Source organism: Pseudopipra pipra, chromosome 2 (assembly GCF_036250125.1).
Source record: "Pseudopipra pipra isolate bDixPip1 chromosome 2, bDixPip1.hap1, whole genome shotgun sequence".
NCBI lineage: Eukaryota > Metazoa > Chordata > Aves > Passeriformes > Pipridae > Pseudopipra > Pseudopipra pipra.
Genome location: NC_087550.1, coordinates 59,305,555 through 59,326,227, shown reverse-complemented (window position 1 = coordinate 59,326,227; position 20,673 = coordinate 59,305,555). Strand labels below are relative to the sequence as shown.

Here is a 20,673-nt window from a genome sequence, read left to right as displayed (position 1 = left end):
GAACAAAGACTTTGCATAAACAACAAAACTCATAATAATGCAGTGGCACTTCTAAACACTAGCTGGTGCTTCCCAAATATGCAAAAAAGCCTCCAGTTTCGTCCTGACATAATGAGTGTTATACCAACTGTGTGAATTTCATTCAAGCAGAAAGATATCAATAGAAAAAATGTAATTTAAATAGCCAAGTACACTTGCTATTTAGAAAGTGAAAGAAGCCTGATAAAAAGATTTAATAAGCCTCCATGTTATATAGTAGGCTTCTTAAATTAAAGGTGTAGCATAACAGAAAATTCAAGGAGAATGGCTATACTTTGCTGATACCCATATTTTACCAACCTACTTCAGATAAAGTACTAAGCAAAGTATAAAAACTATGAAACCACTTGTAGCACAAAAGAAGAGCCCAGCAGCTCAATAGTAAGTCCTTTTCCCTGTATAGACTAAGACACCCATATCACAGTACTCCATGTACACACAGACTACATTGTGTTGAGACATTTTTCTTGTAAATGCTCCGTGTTTCTTAGCAGGTAAATAAAACCATATATAAGTCACATTTCAAAACTTTTCATTAACATAATAGTACTTGAAGTGGTTATTCCAAAAGTCTCCACAAATCATGAAAATGAAACTCTTCATACTATTTCAAAAGTATCAACCCTAAGTAAAAAAACCCACTACATTTCTGTTTTTCAAAGCCGTGTTTTGTTTAGATAACATTCTGAAATTGTAGAGGAAAGCAGGTTAATAAAAACCTCAAACCACAACCATAACTTTCCTTATGTAGGATGAATTTTTTTATTATAACCTCTCCTGCTATTCTCCCGTGTATCTCATTTGCTTAGAATTAATTCATTTTAGTTACTCACCTACATTCTTACTACTTAGTCCTTGGCTTAAAGTCACAAAGACAACAAATTCACTTTAAAATGCAAGTTACCTCCAAGTATGCTTATGAATTGATGATGCAAAACTTTAGTATTTTATGGCAAGATCAGGAATATCAAGTGAATAAATATCCAAAGGCAATACAAGAACAATGCGTTTTAAATGTTAAGTAAAAGAAACTATTTTTTTTTTCAGAAATAACTACAGTTCTTCAAAACACATTATCATCATTGGCCTCACTACAAACAAGCACTTCCTGTAGTATGTGAGGTTTTTTTGAATCATGCCTGTGGATTTTCCAAATGAGGACAGCCAATATTTTTTACTTTCCCATGTTCAATCCAACCATCTTTTCAAGCTTGCCATTGCAGAAATGGTTGGTCGAGCAGCTCCACTTTTAACTAAATAGTACAACATATTAAGAAAAAAGTTGAGCACATATTTATAGCTGTACAGATTCAGAAACTGGTGCTCAAACCCCTGCACTGTTCTTTCAGCAAAAATGGCAACTGAAAGACAGGGTGGAATGGACAACTGGGAACGTGAAGTACTCTGTCCACAATTCCAGGCTCTTGGATAATCCATTTTGAGTTGCATGACAGACTCACGAATCAGTTCCACGAGTAACATCATCTGTCGGAGTCCTACAAATGCGGTGCCTGTTATCCTCACCTTCAACACACACAGTATATAAAGATCAAGAATTCTTCCAGCATGGAATTTCTATATATTAAGACTTCAAGACGAGGATGACAGATCATGGGACTTGTGTTGTCACCTCCATAATGCAGGCTATTTTTGGGTAAAAGGCCATCTTCTCTTTAAACATATGGCATTGCAGTTGTCACTGTAGATTACAGTAAGACAACAGGGAATAGTGAATATAAGTAACAGTCATTAAAAATTGAAGTACTGATCTCCAAAACACAGCACCTAACTTGTAACCTGGCATATGGCATCTGTCAAGCATTAGTCAACTGCACACTGAGCACCTCTCAACAGCTCTGCATTTACACAGCACAGCACACTGACCCCACCACAGTGTCACACCAGTAGTTCCTGTTGTATAATGTTACAAACGCCACCAGATTTGCTAGAACAAACTGTCTTCATCAGCAGGCAAGGTGAATGCAAGGTGAACATGAGCTATCTGACTCAAGAAATAATCTGGATGGTATTACAACTTTACTAGAATTTTATCAGTCCTCCACTCTTCCTTCAACTACAAGAGAGCAAACTCAACTTCAGTGAGCATCTACATCAACAGCCTGGCCAAATGATTGCTGATTTCTAAGTTGGAAGCTTTAAGCAGCTCTTTCTCTTTAATTGAGACTATGAGCAGATGATCACTGACAAAACACCAAATGCACAACATTATCTATTAGAATTTGCACTGTGAAACTTAGCAGAAATAAAGACAGATGCCATATGTGCCACTTTGAGAGCTCCAAAATCAAGACTGACAGACGAAGGACTGTACAGAAACAATTACTAGATCCCTTCATATCTGTAGATCACAACCTCAGACTAACCCTGTTTCACTCCTGAACAACCAACCTGCTCTTTTGGCAAGTGCCTACCCTGAAGTAGTAAGGCTTTTGACACTGTCAAAATTATGTAATTCCAACAGGTTGTCTGTGTTACCACAGACAGTGTTAAAAGCCTTGCTGAAGTCAACATACACAATATCAACTGCTCTCCAACCAACATACAAGTGCTGAGATAGTAATTTTGTCGTACAAGGCTATAAAGTTAGTCGGACATGAATTCCCCTTCACAAATACATCATACCTACTCCCAACCACACTTTCCAGGTTTCCACAATTACTTGCTTCATCAGCTTCACAAGGATTGAGATGAAGCTGACTGACCCATAGCTTCTCAGATCCTCCTTTTCGTACTTCTGGAAAATAAGAGTAATGTTTGCTTTCCTCCAGTCCTGAGGAAACCCCATCCATCATAATAAAATTTCAAAGACTGACTCCAATGACACTGTCCAGCTCCAGCAGCAGTTGGAGATGCACCCCATTGAGGCCCAATAAGCATGTGCACACCCAATCTGTTTAGCAGTTCTATAACCTGATCCTTCACTGCTGAGATTGTATGCATTTAAGAAAGCAATGGAAGTGACACTCGCATACCCTCAAAAAATCACAGAACTGGTGCACATTATTGCCTTGATATACTCAACTTGCTACTTGATCAGCAACTCCTAGAAGACCTGAAGAAGAGTTACCACAAGTGTTGAGCTCGAAATGAGAATCTCATTAGGAAAGATGACAAAAAGAATTATCACGAAAGGTGCTTTGACTTTCTCTGGATTCTGCCCCATGAACAAGTTTGTAGTTGTGTTTTGGTTTGTTTTTTTTTTATTTAGCATAACAGCAAAAGTTGTCCATGAAGTCATTGGCAACTAGTATCTTCTGCTTTTCCTTGACACCTACAGGAATCCACTCTTAGGTATGTATAAGAATAAACACAAGTATCAAGACAGGGCTAAGGGCAACAACCAGGCATCAGTTAACCATCCACTGCCATTTTGTTGCACATAGTCTAATACAGAATACGTGCAGATGGCGTACTTGACTCTCCTGTTCTAAGAAGTGCCCTATCAGAGAAGCAAATCATACCCAGAAGATCAAAACAAAATATCACCATATCCAATGTTTGCCTTGGCGCTAGCAGACGTGAGAAGATGCAGGTTGAGAAAGCACAAGAAACCTAAGTACCTGCTTGGGATATGTCTTCCTCTCAGGTGTAAGGATTTAAAAGAGCACAGTTGCCTGTCTCAAACAGTGTCAAGGCCACAGAAGGAACTTGCCATAAGACAAGCCACCACAGCAGGAACTTAAGTATAGAAGGGAAGAATTTGCAACAGGAAGGTGCTAGTTCCAGGTCTGATCAAGGTAAGATCTGGTTAGCACATTCTAGTTAACACATCTGGACCAAAATTCCCACTGTGGTAAACTGTGGGAAAGGAAGCAACTGCTCATACACATACCACCCCAAATTATGGGAACAGCACTGTGACCACCCTGTGAATACCCAGAACTTGGACTGTATAAAGGTGTTACCCCCAGAAGAACAACTCCAGGACCCCCACCACCAAGAAGCCCTGGATGAAGGACCAACAGGATGCTGGTGGATCCATGGGTGGTGACTACCTTCTGCTTGATCTCTCTCTCCCTCTCTTTTCTCTTTTTTTTCTATCTCCCTACCTCACATTTACTGTCAAATAAAATCCATACTGTTGACCTCAGCATATTGTCTCATTTGCACCTTAGTTCAGGCAGAGGCTTCTCTCACTAACTGGATCATAACATTATTACATCAGGAAGATAAGACATCTGCTCTATCTGCCAATTAAAGCCATAGATGCAACACATGAAAAGTCTAAACTGCAGATTTAGTGTCAAACACCACCATGATTAGCATAGAGTGCCTTTCCTTTACAGGTAACTCTTACTCCAGAAATTCTTCCATTTTGTGATAGAAATTACCCAGATAAACGTAACATGGGGGGGGAAAGGCCCAAGAAAGACACAAACAGGGAATGAACTTATAGTTTTGCAGAGCAGTAGGACATTCAGAGTTGCTTCAGGATATCTTAAACAATAGCCAAAAGCAAGAATGCGTTTCAAGAGGAATTGTACAAACAGGCAAAGGCTGGTACTTGAAAAGGTGACCGAATTCATAGCCAAGGTACACATGTTTACTGTGGAATCTCTGTAATAATTCTGTATTCTAGAAGCTATTTTAAAATCAGATATGCTTGAGGAATAGAACCCAAGTGGCTGGTGTCTGTTTTAATACATGCAACAACATGCAACAAATTATAAAAACACTTTGAGTCTATACTCATATTTTCCCCACTTAATTTCTTCCTTCAGTTTAGAAGCCATACACTAATGTAGGTGACTAATTAAAATTTGATTAACAGATTAATTAAAGCATGTTCTTATGAGGACTGAATTTTCTATTTTTGACAGAAAATAGCAAATTGTTTCTGAATAACAGGTAGCAACCACTTAAAAAACACCAAAAAAAAATTAAGAATATTCCTCTCTATTATGTGTAATTTAGTAAAATCATGCTTCATAATATACTAATAAAATTTTCAACTCAATCCAACATGCACAGCTACAGTGCCAACTTATGCAGGAAAGTGTGTGAACTTGATTTTGAAGAGATATCTGGTTTTGCCTTTTGTTTGTGATTGTTTTGCAAAGGCTATTTTGCTGCATTTGTTCCATATGAGAAGAGTTCATATAAGTGACATTTAAGAGTCTGCAAGCTGTTAGAGCAACCTTGAAGTCAGCTGACTGACACATGAAGTGAAACACACTGTCCTTACAAGACACTATAAAGATCAGTTGAGAAAAATTAATATCAAGCTCAGAACTGAAGTTCCTTAACACTAGTAACCTGTAGGGAAAGGTCTCAGCTCTTGTCCAGATCACCCATTTCCCTTCCTTTCTCCAAACCCAACAGGTAAGTAGAACCTTGTACAGTGCTTTTTACATTTGTTAGCTTTGCCTTTTATGTAACCACACTCCCTTTACCCTACTTCATTATGACCAAGAGTTTTCACATTTAAAAAGCCTCAGGCTGCCATATAAGGAATAGAAGGAAAGTATAACCAATTTCTTCACAACATGCAGTGGTTACTTCAAGAGATATATGAAACAAACGTAGAATGATGAACATTATTCTTCACCATCAAGCATTTTTGAAAATAAAAACAAAGCCATTAAGACAGTGTTTCATCAAATGATTTCTCTAATATTTTGTAGATAAAAAGTGATCTACGACTATCAGTGATGTGCCACTGAACACAGTCTACATGATATTATAAACTTGCTTTGAATGAGACACTGAAAAAACACTGTAAGACTCAGTCTGACACCCTCCAATCCTCTATCACCCTCCAATTGACCTTGTCTTCATTTGGGAAGACATAGAATCTGGCTGTGTACCAAGGCAGCAAGTTAGGAAGTGATTAGTGCATGCCTTTGGTATCTGGAAAAAGGCAGCACAGTAACAATTATCACTTGAGAAATAACTTGAACTCTTTACATAACTTATCCTTACTCACCCATATAACCTGTAGAGAAGCAGTTACCGATACTATAAAAAACGTAAACAGACATCATCTCATGTCAGCCTTTGTCTGACATTTCATCCTGTAACCTGATGCTTCTCTCACTTCTTATTTCAATATTAATTTTATGCTACAGAATGGTATAGATGTGCAACCAGGATACTGAACAGCTGGCATGATTTTTTAAATGATACAGTATTTTTACAATCAAAAGCTCTATCCACAGCACAATACATTGAGCCAGGTAAAATGGCAGTACAGTTTCTAGGCAAAAGACAACTGGTAGCTCCATTTCTTCAGTCTAAACTACTTATGTCTCCTCCAGTCTAAGTGGCTTGACAAAGAGGAAAAGACAATTAAAAACCAAACTAGTTCACATGCTACTTATCACATCAGCGTAACAGTGCAAAACCTGAAGAATCACAACCTCCTTTGAAGAGCTTTGAAGGATTAAACCATGTATTGGTTAGATCCCTTCTAAAACTAGGGAGAAAAACATTAGCCATATCATTGATTTGCAAGCAGTAATGGACCAGAAAGTCTCAAACTGGATCTTGTTGCAGAAGCATGTGCAGCAATTTACAGCAAAGCAAGTTTAACACTTTCTCCCCATTAGCTTCCAGTTCTTTTAAAGTCTCCTTTAACACAATTATCAGTGGATTAACAACTTCCTCTTAGAAGGTAACAGTACTGCTGAGAATGATGAAACATCCAGCTAACCTGCTTTTCCCAGGTTTCACAGTAGCATCTGTTACTTTCTCAAGCATCCAAGTTTCACACAGTTACCAGATCTTGATTCCTTTTCAACCCAGTTGTGCAGTCAAATATAAACCTCTGCGCATCACAAACTGAACACAAGGCCAACATGTATATTTTTTTCTGCTCCAGAATTACACATACACTGCATAATGCAATATGAGGTATATTTTATTTAACTCATTATAGCTATTATTAAGGAATGTTTTACCTCAAAACAAGTCTTAGAGAATGCCAAAAAGCAACAAAACTATATGTAATCTTGATTGAACAGATTTCAGATTCTCATGCCTTTGGTTGCTCAAAGAAAGTTTCTTCCAGCAAAAACCTTAAGATTACTTTTTTCCATGAAACAAACAACTTTACATTTCCCATTTATGGCACCCTTCCATGATTTCACCCAAGTGATCTTAAACACTTCTACTTAAACTGTAAAGGAAGATTAAAAATACCTTTCCTCCTTAACCAAAGTAAGGCATATTCTTCAATGAAGAGATGAAAAATAAGTTGTACTCCACATCCTTCACCACACCAATATTGGTACAAGTATGTAAAAAAATTCCAGTTCAGTAGCTGAAAAAGTAACATCCCTTCCACCCAGTTAGCACTGCAGTGATTTGACTTTTTGGTGGGGCATTCAGTACTTCTTTCTAGAAAGAACGGGGAAAGCTTCTTCAATGTTAGTTTCATAGGTATGAAGTACTCATACAATGGATACTTCGTGAAGAAGTATAAGCAGTTCCAAACATACCCTAGTGAAACATGGAACACACAGCAGGCACCTACAGGTTCAGGCACCTATATGTGTATAACCACATTACAGGTGCCTGTGCTCCCTCTACAATTAAAACACATCTATCAGTCCTACCTCGCATAGCTAAAAGGAGCCTTGGGAACATCTACTGAGACTGAGTAGGAAACCACATATGGTGGTGAACTGAAGAGTACTCTACAGCCTCTGACCTAAATTCCCAGGCCTGAATCTGGAACTTAATGTTACTCCTTGACTATTAAAAACATATTCCAGAGAATCTGGGAGAAAAACCACTGAAGTTTCTGAAACATGAACACACCTGCCTAAAATAACTCACCTAACTCCCCCAAAAACCAGAACCAATAAAACAGAGATAAAGGTAACTACTTCAGCCATTCTTTTATTGGATGACAATCATGCTAAATTTTTCACTTTGCCAAAAGTTACGCCTAACATACAAGGATTATACTTTTTTGGTTTAATCGAATACACTGAAAATTATCACCCAAGGGCAGGGACATACAGAAGGACAACATACTCTATGATAAACTATGCAAAGATAATATCCTATACGTTTTTTCCTTTTCCTAGAAATGTTCAAACAACAAAAAGACTACCTGTCTTCAGGGCCCTTTAGACACAGCTTACTGATCTTCAATGAAGTCTCAGATAAGATTTCAAACAAATAAACAAGAAATTCAGACAAATACCAGGCAATTCTAGTTTCCCTAAAACAACTTAATCTAACAAACATGTAAAAATAGCACCAGAGAAGGATTGTATCAAACAATTCTCAAAAGAAAAATGAGTGTAGTCAAAAAAAAAAAAAGTTGATGTTTGGCCAACTTGTAAATTAAAAATTAGTCCAGTGTATTCGTGGTGGATTACTTGTTCGTTGAGCAAGTAATTTACCTTTTAAAATCCTTATTTGTTTAAAGGATCTTTGATCAAGTCAATGCTAACATACTAGAACACAAACACTGATGACTGATCATCATAAAACACAACTGAAATTTTAACTCCTTTAACAGACAAAAAGAAAAAAAAAAAATCAGAATTTTTCCCACCTTGTTTTCTGATGTTACCTCCACAACTTCAGCAAATCTGGTTTAGATGTTTATTACAACAATGTCTGTACTGGAAGACAAAGCATAACTTCCAATCTATAACATTGATATTTGGAGTCTTTCTAAGCAGTGTTAAGTACTGAAGAGTTTCTAAAACCTTCCTGAATAGTCTTCATATTGACCTGGGCAAGTCCTAAAGCTTTGCAGCTCTGTGTACCTGAAGCTAGACTCCACCTAAAACTAATGTTAGTAGATTACAACCTGTTTTTAAATGAAAGTATGCCAGCAATTTTATTTAAAACATTTAGTATGAAGTACAAACTTACAGCAATTAGATAATAAACAAGGTTTTCCTGAACACATCTGACCAATATTTGCCTTCAATACAACCACCCTTTTTCCCTTGCCCTCCTGAAAGATCATGGACCCATACTGACTTCTAGAAAAAAAAAAAGGAACTTTCTAGGCTTAAATACCAACTCTTTCATAAAGTCCTCACTCATATCTATGCCACTTCAAAATGCAACTGCAGTTGACAACCCAAATTGCACCTGCTTCCTAAGACATATACAGCGAACTGTTTATTCCCAACTGGTATAGAACTCAGAAATTTGCTAGGTATTTTCTGGTAGGCAAAACATGATCCTGACTACAATCATCTTTATTTTCAGTCAAAATACACCTGTAATTTATGTGAGAAGCTAATACTATGCTCCAACTTAGACAAATTAGATACTGAAGTGTAACATTTTCCTGAAAGGTGTAGCACACGTTAGTTTGTCACAATTTTCTGCCACCAACCCCTAAATTTTAGCAGTCCTAAAATCAACTGTCAGGGACTAAAAGTAAGGTTTCTCTAAGTTTCAAAAGGTTCTTCTGTTACACTATAATTATCTGCAAACCCAACCAAGTAAAGTGTAAAAGACAATCTGTGTTGGTAACAGAAGAATGTAAAATATAATAAAAATGCTTTTGCAGAAGCTAGCAGCACAAACAAATCCAAGCATGTTTGGAAACGGTGAAGGTCCTGATTTTAATTACTTTTTAGGATGAAGCTGGCAGTTTTGAACAGCACTGATTTGTTACAATGAAGATAACTAGCAGAAAGGCACCCTTCTGTATAAGTCTACCCCAAAATATGGTAGCCCTCATCTTTTTAATCCATCAGGTCAAAAACCAAATAAGTGCTAAAAAGCTTATCATATGTCAAATGAATGTATATGTATTTTTCAATTTCTAGATTTTTCATATTTCAAATAGTAGAAGTAAAACTTTAGATAGAAGTACATTCAATGCTGTGCAATAGTCTCAGCATATCACAATTAAAAAAATATCAATTCTATTTCAAATGTTTACATTGAAAAGTGTGTATTAGCAATAGGCACTGCAGAAAAGCTTGTAAAACCCGTGTGTCCTGGATTCAGCTGGGATAGAGGTAATTTTCTCCTTAGTAGCCAGTACAGTGCTGTGTTTTGGATTTAGAATGAGAATAACATTGACAGTACACTGTTTTAGTTGTTGCTAAGCTGTGCTTACTCCAAGCCAAGGATCGTTCTGGTTCCTGTGTTCTGTGAGCCAGAAGGAGCACAAGAAGCCAAAACAGAGCATGGCCAGGACAGGTGACCTGAACTAGCCAAAAGAATATTCCATACCACAGAACATCTTGTCCAGTATATAAACTGGGGAGAGATGGCTGAGAGCTGCCAACACTGCTCAGGGATGGGTTGGGCATTGGTCAATGAATAGAAAGCAACTGTATTGTGCATCACTTATTTCTCTTCAATTTTATTCTTCCCTCTCCCCTTTTAATTACAATTATTATTATCATTGGTATTATTATAGTTTGGTTTGATTCAACATTAACCTGTTCCTATTTCAACCCATCAGGTTTACTTGTTTCTGATTCTGTTCTCCACCAGGCAGGGGTGGAGTGAGCAGGAGGCTGCATGGTACTTAAGTTGCCAGCTGGGGTTAAACCACAAGAACATGATACCAGAATTTACTAAAATTACATCAACCATGGAGAGAAAGTAGAGATTACAGAAGTGAACTGAAAATTTCCTGTTAGGACAACTAGCAAAGAAACTGTTAGAAAGAAGAATAAAGAAACTGTTAGAAAGAAGAATAATCAGTCCAAATAAAGCAGCATGCACTGCTTGTTGTAAAGCCGCATCGTGTATTAAGGGTTTTTCCAGATACAAAATCCTCTTCACACCTAGTCATGAATGGTTTAGAATACCCAGAGTTTTATTGTTTACAGCAAAGATAGCAATATCTGAAGACACTGATCTCTATTTTATTCTCTACACATTTTAGTAACATGCTTTAGTTCGAAAATTTATTTTCACTACACCTTACCGTCAAGTTTAAAAGGAAGAATTACATTTTAAACAATAGTTCTAATGTGACACAATTTTGCCAAAACTGTGAGAGTTCAGAAGTACAGAGATTTTACACTGACGTTTCAGCTAAAGACTGAAATAAGAAACAAGCCTTTGTGGTAAATACTAATGTATTAGTGCAACTTAGAAATGTACGTAGAACAACAGCCACCTGCGTTATATTTTAAAATCATTACTTCTGGTGACATCATAAACCATAAGTTGAAAGAATCCTGTAACACTTGCACTTAAAGTACACAAAGCTAATGATCATCTTTGATTTTTCAAGAAAATTCAGTGCATTCTGCACCAATTTAACTTCAAGCATTTTGACATCAAGTGACCACTCACATACGACAAAATAGCACATTAAGGAGAAAAACGTTCAACTGTATTTGGTAAGTTACAGGAAAAACTACACAAAAACTCTTTGTCTATTAGAAATTTAATATAGAATACTTCATTAAAACCAAATAAATTTTACCTTTTCTGGATTGTAATATAAAGATTTCAAAGTGGTAAACAAGGGTGGGCAGCCTTTACTGAAGTTAACCCTCAGGAACTTATCCGTTAGTTCTCTAAATTTTTCACCTAGAAACAAAAGTGTGTTTGGTTATATGTCAGTGATTGCAAGTGTTATATAAATATACGCACTAACTGCTGTGCAACTCTGGATAACAGAGTAACTGAGAAACTGCAATTAAGGGTTTTAAACTTTCCTGTTCTTTAATAAGACACAAATATACTCCAGACTTTAAAGAAAAAAAAAAACAGAGCAAAACGCTTTAACTGCTAGTGTTTAGATGTTTAGGAGTGTGCTGGTACACATGGTAAGAGTCTTCAAACCTCTAAAGCCTATTAAAAAGACAAAATATTAAGTGCTGGCTACCAAGAATGTAGCAAGGGTTACTTAAACAAACATTGGAAAAAACTATAGTGTTAAGAATAACAATGGAGATCTTGTAAAAGCTTGTAAAATTCCATCATTGGAATTTTTTATGATTAAGTTAGACAAATGTGTTAGGAGCAGTGCAGATATAAATTATCCTGATTTGAGGAAGAAGGATGGATGAAATTAACCCTCTGCCTCCCTTCTGGTCCTATTTTTTATGAGTAGGACATGACTTGTGATATGATTGTTTCTGGAATCAGAAAGAATAGAAAATTTACTGTTTCAGAACCATAAGCTCCGTATGAGAATCATCTCTATCCAAATATACCGGAAAAAGCTAAAAATCCAATTTTATTATATTTTCAGATAAAAATTACAATACTTGCAGTATGTGTCATCTTTCTGAGAAATGTTGCTTAAAAAAAAAAAAAAAAAAGGCAGGACTTCAAAAAAAAGACATCCCGCCAGGAAAATAGGTGGATTTCATGTTCTTATCCCTATGATGAAAAGTGCTTGTTTTCAGTTGTGGTTGTTTTGTTTGGAAGTTTGTTGTTGTTGTTTGGCATTTTTTAAATTGGTACTTTTTATTGACTTTGCTTTGCATTGGGATGAAGTTGCTACACTTCAGTGCCTATTCAGTTGTGAACTTCTCTAACTCTTTAAACAAGGAAGCAGTACACTTCACATAATGCTAACATACACACATAAAACTGACATATAAAACTGTTGAAATAAACTTCAATCCATTAAGAACACAGTAAAAATGTGACTTACAGATTGTTTTATAGATATGCAGAAAATGCAGACACTACTGCTTTGTATGTAACATTCTTATGTACTTCCACCACTACTTAATTGTCCTACACTTACTGTTATCAGCACTGTTGCTGATAAACACTGAGACTAATAAAAATAACTCATGTTTTCACCTCGCTGTACTGAAATAAACTGCTGTATATAGAAACTCTTACTACCTGTGGATGGGGATCCATAACTGGACTGTAAGCACATGCTCTATTACAGATAGATTAATTAAAACATATCTTCTCACACTACAGAAACTCCTCTATTAACAAAAAAAAAATAAATAAAATCTCAGTTTCTCCTGTTGAATTCTTCTAATTTATTTTCTTGCTGGAAGAATTACAATTCAGAATTTGGGAAAGCAAGATTCAACCTTTCATTAAGTACCTATTTATTTACAGAAAACAGAACAGCTTTAAAAAAAAAAAAAAAAAGCACAGAGCTGGGCACCCACCTATAACAAGAAGCCAAGCTCACGATTTAGTCTCTAAGGGACAGACCTGACCACAGCAGCATAAACAAATCTAAAACTGCATGGCCACACGCACACTTGATCAGTCTGAAAATTGATTGTAACAGCCTTCCTGCATAAAGGTGATTTCCAGTCGGATCAAGGAGCAGATTCGTACCAAATTCAAGGTTAGTAAGATGGCAATGGCAAGGTCTGGGCAAGGACTGACCTTTTAATATAAGCCTGCACTTTAGAGTATTTTAATTCTTTAACGTAAATTAAATCTGAATCAAACAGAGATGGCTGCAGCTGGTTGGTGACCACACTGGAGCAGCAACCACATTTAGCTAGAAATTCTATTGTCTTGAAATTTGCAAATATTTTTCTGCAAACAAGTTTATTTCTACACCTTCATATTCTCACTATTAACTTTCACCTACAGAAATTCTTATCTCCTGTACTTATAAATATAGGAGAACATTTACTAAATAGATTAATTTCTACAGGATCAAAACCAGTGTTATACATTCATGTCTGATACAAGCTTAATCAGTAAGTTAGCAGAAACAAGTTTTAACTTAGGAAAATTCTTATTTGTTATGAAATGCTACAGAAAGTAGCCAAGAGATTTTTTTTGATCAATCTAGTAATAACTTTTGCTTTCATTTAGCCTATTGCTACAGCATGAGCAACTAATCCTTGTTACTATGCATATTCCTACTTAAATTAATATTAGCTGTGACACTACACTGTCAGAGACAAGGTAACCTAGGGCAAAACAGTGAAATGAAGTCAACAGCAAAACGCACTATTAATAAAAATATAAGAAAGCATTTTGCAGGCTATTTCCTTATTTGCTATGTGTTATCATAACAATCCTATTACAAGAGAAAACCAATTACTGTCACCTAGCTTTTCAAATCTAGCTGAAATGTCTTAAAATCAGCCCTTGTATCTTCAAAGAAACTGAAGTATATAGGATTATAAAAGGCACAAGTGGCAACTTTTCACGAAGCAGTTAAAATCTTGTGTTTTACACAGGAAATCTGTATGCATTTTCAGACTCATGAGTAACAACAGGGAAGTAGAGTAGCTGTATTCTGTAACATTTAAAGGTACCAACAAATGCAGTGCTCAGTAAACGAGCTAAATTAAAAACTAACCTCAAAAGCATGAGCAGGTATGTTGGGAACTTGCAGCTGTACACAAATTTCTTGACATTTGAAATCTAGCTTATATACTTTATATTTCTTTCCTAAAGTCTTCTACTGGAGTTTCAGCAGTTAGACAGCTACATCTTAAGTGTATGTTTTTATGGTGTTGATCATTTCACTTAGTCTCCTTCCTTCTATTTCGGAAGATCATACCTTTCCATTTTAAAAAGTATATATATATTTTCCTTCCAGAACTGAGGATATTTGTGCACTGTATTTCACAGCAATTTTTGAAAGGACTGAGTCACTGAAAGAACTTAACTATAAAATTAAATAATTTGTGTTGCATAATACTGCAGATCCACTTTTTTTTCCCTATTCTTATTGAATTATCAACACAGATAGTTTTCATTGTAGAATTAAGTTCTAATGGCTCTACAGCAAAGTAGAGCACAGTAAGCGTACATCTGAACACCAAAACTATGTGTATTAAAGATACAGTAGTGGGTATGTATATATACACACTTACACCTTTAATTCAAGTGTACTATACCCTCTACCTTTTAACTTGTGAGTCTTAACTTGTATGATGCAGAAGAATTATGTACAAGATTTCCTAAAATCTACATACAATTCTGTACTGTAGTTTTATCAATACAAAGTTACAGAACTCATATCATCATATTCGAGTGTATGACATTTTTCTATCAATGCCTAAACCATAAAAAATAGTCTTTTCCAAGAGAAATGCATACATCTGATTTGTGTACATGTTCAAGTAAGTATTAAATGCACAAGAAGGTATTAAATGCACATTAAACAGCCTGATGAAAATTTCAGAAAAAAAATAGGAAAAAAACTATTACAGAACAGATATGCAACTTGTTACCTGAAACAAAGTTTAAAGGTAATCTTCTAGGTGAAACTGCTCTGGGATGTCTTTTACTAACTTCTTCATAAATCTGAAGCCTCTCTTCTAAAGTGCCTATTATCAGCAAATATAATAGATATAAGTAACAGACATAAAAACCTATTCTTTCAAATGTCTTTAAGTGTTGAGAATTTAAGTGTTGAGAATTAATTTAGCTAGAGTCCATATTTGGTTTGGGTTTGAAACAATTTAAACATTTTTTTCCAGTTAATCACAAACATTACTGTATAAAACTGTACTGAGAACACACTGTATACACAATACAAAACTACCAGCATTAAATCACTCTACGGATAAACTACAAACAGGACCATTACCTTGCACATTCAAACACACAGTACTGAGTTTGGTTTCTTTCAGTTACGTGGTGTGCAGACCCATTCACACAGTCTACAACATTCATAGCTTCAATTAATGTTTTTTCACTATGCATCCATTTCAGACGTACTTAAAGCATTCAGAGAAATATATTGCACTTTAAATCTTAGGTAAACAAACAGTGTACTATACAAGCATGCCTCTGTTATAGGTCCTCTGGTGACAGCAAAACCAGGGTACAGTACTGCCAGTGTAAGTACTGAGCACCAGAACTCTTTATACCTTAATGTTTAACAAAAATAAAGCTACTTAAAGATTTTCTTCCCACTCCTCCCCTTTCCCCCATAATATGCTTTGGAGCTCCAATGTGGTTAGAACTTAAATAAAACTAATCTGTTGTTTTAAAATGCCACTTTCATGTAATTAAGATCAGTTTTGCTTAAATATTAAATTCATCAAGCAATTTAAAACTGAATGTACAGATTAAGACTAGAATACATATATAATAAATACCTGTTTTCCTTTCATAAGAAAAACAATTTATCTTGTCACTGAGCTCAGATGTTGGGGAAGAGGGGGGAATCTATTACCCAGTGTCTCCAAGAGATGTAGAATTATATAAGTTACACTAAAATAATGTTTGGATTGGAACTAAAGCATATAAAAGCCCTAATTGAAGTCACAAGTTGGAGCTCCAGAACTTACCATGGGGGAGGAAATAGTCCTAAGACCACCTAAAAAATAAAGTTGCATTATTAGTTTTATAGAATTAGTACCATTTTAGTCTACATAGGACAGTAATATGTAAAAAACAACTGGTTCTTTGTTAACTGGACTGGTTCTTTGTTAAAAACTACATTCTTTCGTCAACACATTTATTCTATCAGACAGAATAATCAAGTTCCTGAGTAATTTATTTTCTGAGACGCTAATCATGGAATTCAACACTATGGATATACTAGAAAAACCATTCAAAGGGCAAGACTACATTCTGCATATGTGTAACAAATGCAATCTTTTACATTACTCAATTACCAGTCATATTCCCAGACTTCATGAGACCCAACTGTTAAACTTTCTAGAAGAAAGTTGGTTGAGAATCTAATGCAGCTAAAATATCTACAAATAATATAATTGTGGGCTTATGATTTATGATGTCATCAGAATAACTCCAATAAATTTTCACTAATAGTCAAAAATTAAATACAAAGAAACTATTCCTGTGTAAAGGTAAACACTCAAAGTTATCACTGCAAAACACTTAGTATGGTACAAATAGTTGCAACACTGTAATTTTTTAAAATGAGCTGTTTTCCTGGAAAGACATAACAGCAATAATGTGAACTGGCACTGGAATAAAAAAAGGTTTTAACACATTTATCACCTTTACCCCCAAAGGAATTTTTTTTTCAGATGGTCTATCTTTAAAAGACCATTTAGAAATAAGTATTTGAATATTTCTCTACACGCCCCTAGAAAGAAGTAACACCTAAACACGTCTCAAAATAGCAATTTTACGTTGTGTATATGATAGTAGTCTGACAATCAGCTACTAGACAGGAATTAATTGCCATTTGGTTTCCAAGTTCACGTGTGGCAAGGAAAGGCTCTTCATGCAAGCACTTTAGCAAATGCCACTCTTGACTCCAAGAAGATAAATACTTGCTGAGGTATTTTCATGCATACAGGTTTCTCAGTGAACATTTTAAAAATGAACACACTGTGTGATATTCAAGATCGGAAGGTACATAATTTTCTCAGAAGTACAACTTTCTAATCTAAAGCAGTAACATAATCAAACAGGAGTATATCCTATATCATATGTATTTTTATTGTATCTGTGTAGCTAAACTTACTAGGTTGTAGGGCCTTTTCCAAGCCTTCATAATAATACCAGTTTTCTGCATTACGCTCAATTAACTCTTTGTATACTTCACCAGCTTCTTTCAGTCTTCCCAACTTCAGTAACATCTCTCCTAAAAGCAACACAGTAAAGAGCTATGAATAACATGAGAAAACACTTGCAAGTAAAGAATAGAATACTAGAAATACTAGAAAATTTGGCTTAATCATACACAGGTACTTAAAAAGAGGCTTTATTTTTCCAAAGGTATTTACTGTATGTTACAAGTGTTAATTGAAGCTATCACACAGAGCTCAGAGCTTGGAACATTCACCACCTGTGAAAAATATTACTTGAAGATGTGTATCTGAGTATTTAAAATAGTTACTGGGATTATCAAAAGAATAAGAAACTCTTCCTTCTAGGACCCCAACACATGACTATATCAGTTTCTACCAGGCTGTTTATCTAAGTGCATCTGTATTTTTCACACCAACTAACCAGTTTTTAACCAGTTAAATCACACTGGTTTGCTAATAAGTAAATGGTTCTATCAGATCTAGCTTCCATGAAATTAATTTTCTCTACAGCAGCTCATACTGCACTGTGTTTTTATATTTGTCACTAGATGTTGGTAACACACCAATGTTTTCACTATTGCTAAGCCGTACTTGTAGACTATCAAGGCTTTGTCTTTTTACCTCCACTCTGCCACTCAGCAAGTAGGCCAGGATGGACAATAAGCTGGGAGTGTACATAACCTGGTCAGCTGACCCAAACTGGCCAAAAAGATATTTTATGCTTTATAGTATTAAAAACTGAGGGGAAAGAGTGGGCAGGTGGCCATTGCTTGGAGACTAGCTCAGCAGTCTAAGTAATTGCCTTTCCATCAGTTGAGGGTCTGAGGTTGATTTTTTTTCTTTCATCTTTCCATCACTTAACACATCTTGATTTCAATGCACGAGTTTTCTTGCCTTTGTTCTTCCTATTCCCTCTCCTGACTCAACAAGGCAGGGTGGGGAAAGCGAACGAGCAGCTGTATGGGGCTTAGCCACTGGCCAGGGTCAACCCACCACAACTGTGCAAGCAAGGAGTAGTTGAAGAACATGTGCCACTACTTGCACATATTCAGAACTAGTTAGTAGTACTTCAAATCCACAAAAAAAATGTGAGTTATTTTTAACCAAAAAAAGTCAGCTTCAGTATTCACTTAGATAGGGCAATAAAAATAAGTGCATTAAAAAGCTTAAAAAGGAAACAAGAATTCGATACTTCAGTCAAAAAAGAAAGAAAATAATCAGTGTTTGTACTTCAAACAGTATTCTTTATGAAATTCTTTTTCATCAGATTAAAACTGGGTTATAATAGTCCTGATTTATGGAAAGCTATTCTAGTATGTACCAATATAATAACCTCTGAGATCACCTCTACTCCTGTGTCATCCCAAGTTAAACGACCTGGTGCCACTTTCTCTACAGTAAGTGTTCCAAATATATTAAAGATTTCACATGTTTTTGTTTTTTCTTTTACTGATTTATCATATCTGAAAGCCATTAGCAATAATTTACAACAAAACTGGTTGAGGGAAGAATAATGACTTACCTTTTATTTCTTCTACTATTAATTTATCACATATTTGCTTTTCATATGTCTCTATATGTTCTAAAGACTCCTGAAAAAGATCTGCCTCTCTCATCACTTGATTTTGATATAAAATCAATTCACTATATTCATAATCTATTTTATTAGGAGGAACCTGAAGGGAAAAAAAACAACATATGTTAGTTAGCATTTACCCGTACCTCACAATGTATGCAATATCACAGAACAAAATTTAGGCTATGGAATGGATCAAGTCTACTTATATACCCATCTAAACATTCAAAATGTAAAACTCCCATTATTCACAATCAAATCAGATTCACTCAGGATATCCCCTGTTAGAGAACAGTTCAGAAGAAATCCTTTATTTCTCTTTTCTCTGTCACTATGGTAAGCTAATCAAAAACTGAAATCTTAGAAATTTTATTGAATTTTATGAGAGAAAGCAAAGATCTTCATAGTATTTTCTTTCTGAAGGACTCCACAACAATTTTTACTTAAGTTCTACAGCACGCAGCTGGGATATCACAGTATTATTTTCAGCATACCAAAATTCTGGATCAAACTATTTCTGAAAGCAATGAACCATCCAAACAGTGTCCACAGCTTGACAACGGGAATTTTTCAGATCAGAAATTTACACTATTGCTCTCTAACCAAGTGTTCTCTGTACTACACTTCAACCCCCCAGAAACTACAGTGCACGAGCATGCAGAGTGTTTTCAAGCAACAGATAATTATTTTGATGTCTACTCTCGGTTGCATACCTAGGACTTTCTACAGGCTATAGTTAAACTAGTGGCTCATTCACCTTGCAGTGATACAACAGACAATGAAGCAGGGTGACAAAGTCATTCGTTTCAGGGATCAACTCCTTAAAATGTATTTAGGCAATGAAAAGTCTTGCCAGAGTTATAATATTTTTTTCATACTAAATGCTCTTCACTAATATACTCAAAAACTACTCCAACAGTAAGTAAACTGCAAGAATTTCAGAGGTCTCCAGACAATGCCCAGCAGGTCAATACAACAGCTTGCTGTATGAATGGTACTGTGTCAATAGAAATTGCAGGAGGAGACAGTAAAAAATCTAACATGATTTTTTACATAAAAAATAAGTAAGAAGCTGCTGAGTCTGACAAACATTAATGATATTCTTTCCCATGATACTACATACTTTGTTTCTTCCTGAGTAAGCAGCACACTTTGAAGTCACATTGGTCATGAACAGTTTACTATTACTTTTCTGTTCCCCAGTCTCTACAGAGCCAAGTAATTTAATAAACAAAAACAAAACAAACCAAAAAAAGCCAAACTGGCTGAAAGGAACACTCTCATTAAGGATAGTGTCCTAAACCATTACTTCCAGCCCTTCCCTAAGCATAAATTCATTTTATAGGATTTAATATTTTTGATTACATGCTTTTCAAATTTTGAGAGGCAACTTTACAGTACTGGGCATTTTTAGAAATATTTGCTTTTACATACAAATGTTCTGAAAGACAGCATAACTAAATAAAATATTGTAAAGATGTCTACATCTGACAACGAACATGGGTTTGGAGGCTGAAAATAACATAATTCAAGTATTTCCTTTTTAGAAGCTAATACAGCATAGCAAGTGATAGCTATTGGAATAAGACTATACCTTGCACATACTAGTGAGTGGGTAGCATGAAGTTCTACCTACTTCTTAAAGTGTATCTCCTCTATCTACAGCTCCATTTC

At 35.5% G+C, this 20,673-nt stretch overlaps 1 protein-coding gene across 2 annotated transcripts in view; it reads right to left on the bottom strand.

Annotated features, from left to right (window-relative positions):
- The window catches only part of NAA16 (N-alpha-acetyltransferase 16, NatA auxiliary subunit), a 64,469-nt gene that overhangs the window by 19,788 nt on the left and 24,008 nt on the right, over window positions 1–20,673 (bottom strand). For both annotated transcript variants that reach the window (XR_010428340.1, XM_064645640.1), the window contains exons 6-9: window positions 18,946–19,099; window positions 17,357–17,476; window positions 15,141–15,236; window positions 11,435–11,541 (exon numbers count right to left, since the gene is read on the bottom strand). Coding sequence is in view for 1 of the 2 variants with exons in the window: in XM_064645640.1 (XP_064501710.1) it covers window positions 11,435–11,541; window positions 15,141–15,236; window positions 17,357–17,476; window positions 18,946–19,099 (477 nt within the window). In the remaining variant the exon portion in view is untranslated. The remainder of the gene's footprint in view (window positions 1–11,434; window positions 11,542–15,140; window positions 15,237–17,356; window positions 17,477–18,945; window positions 19,100–20,673) is intronic.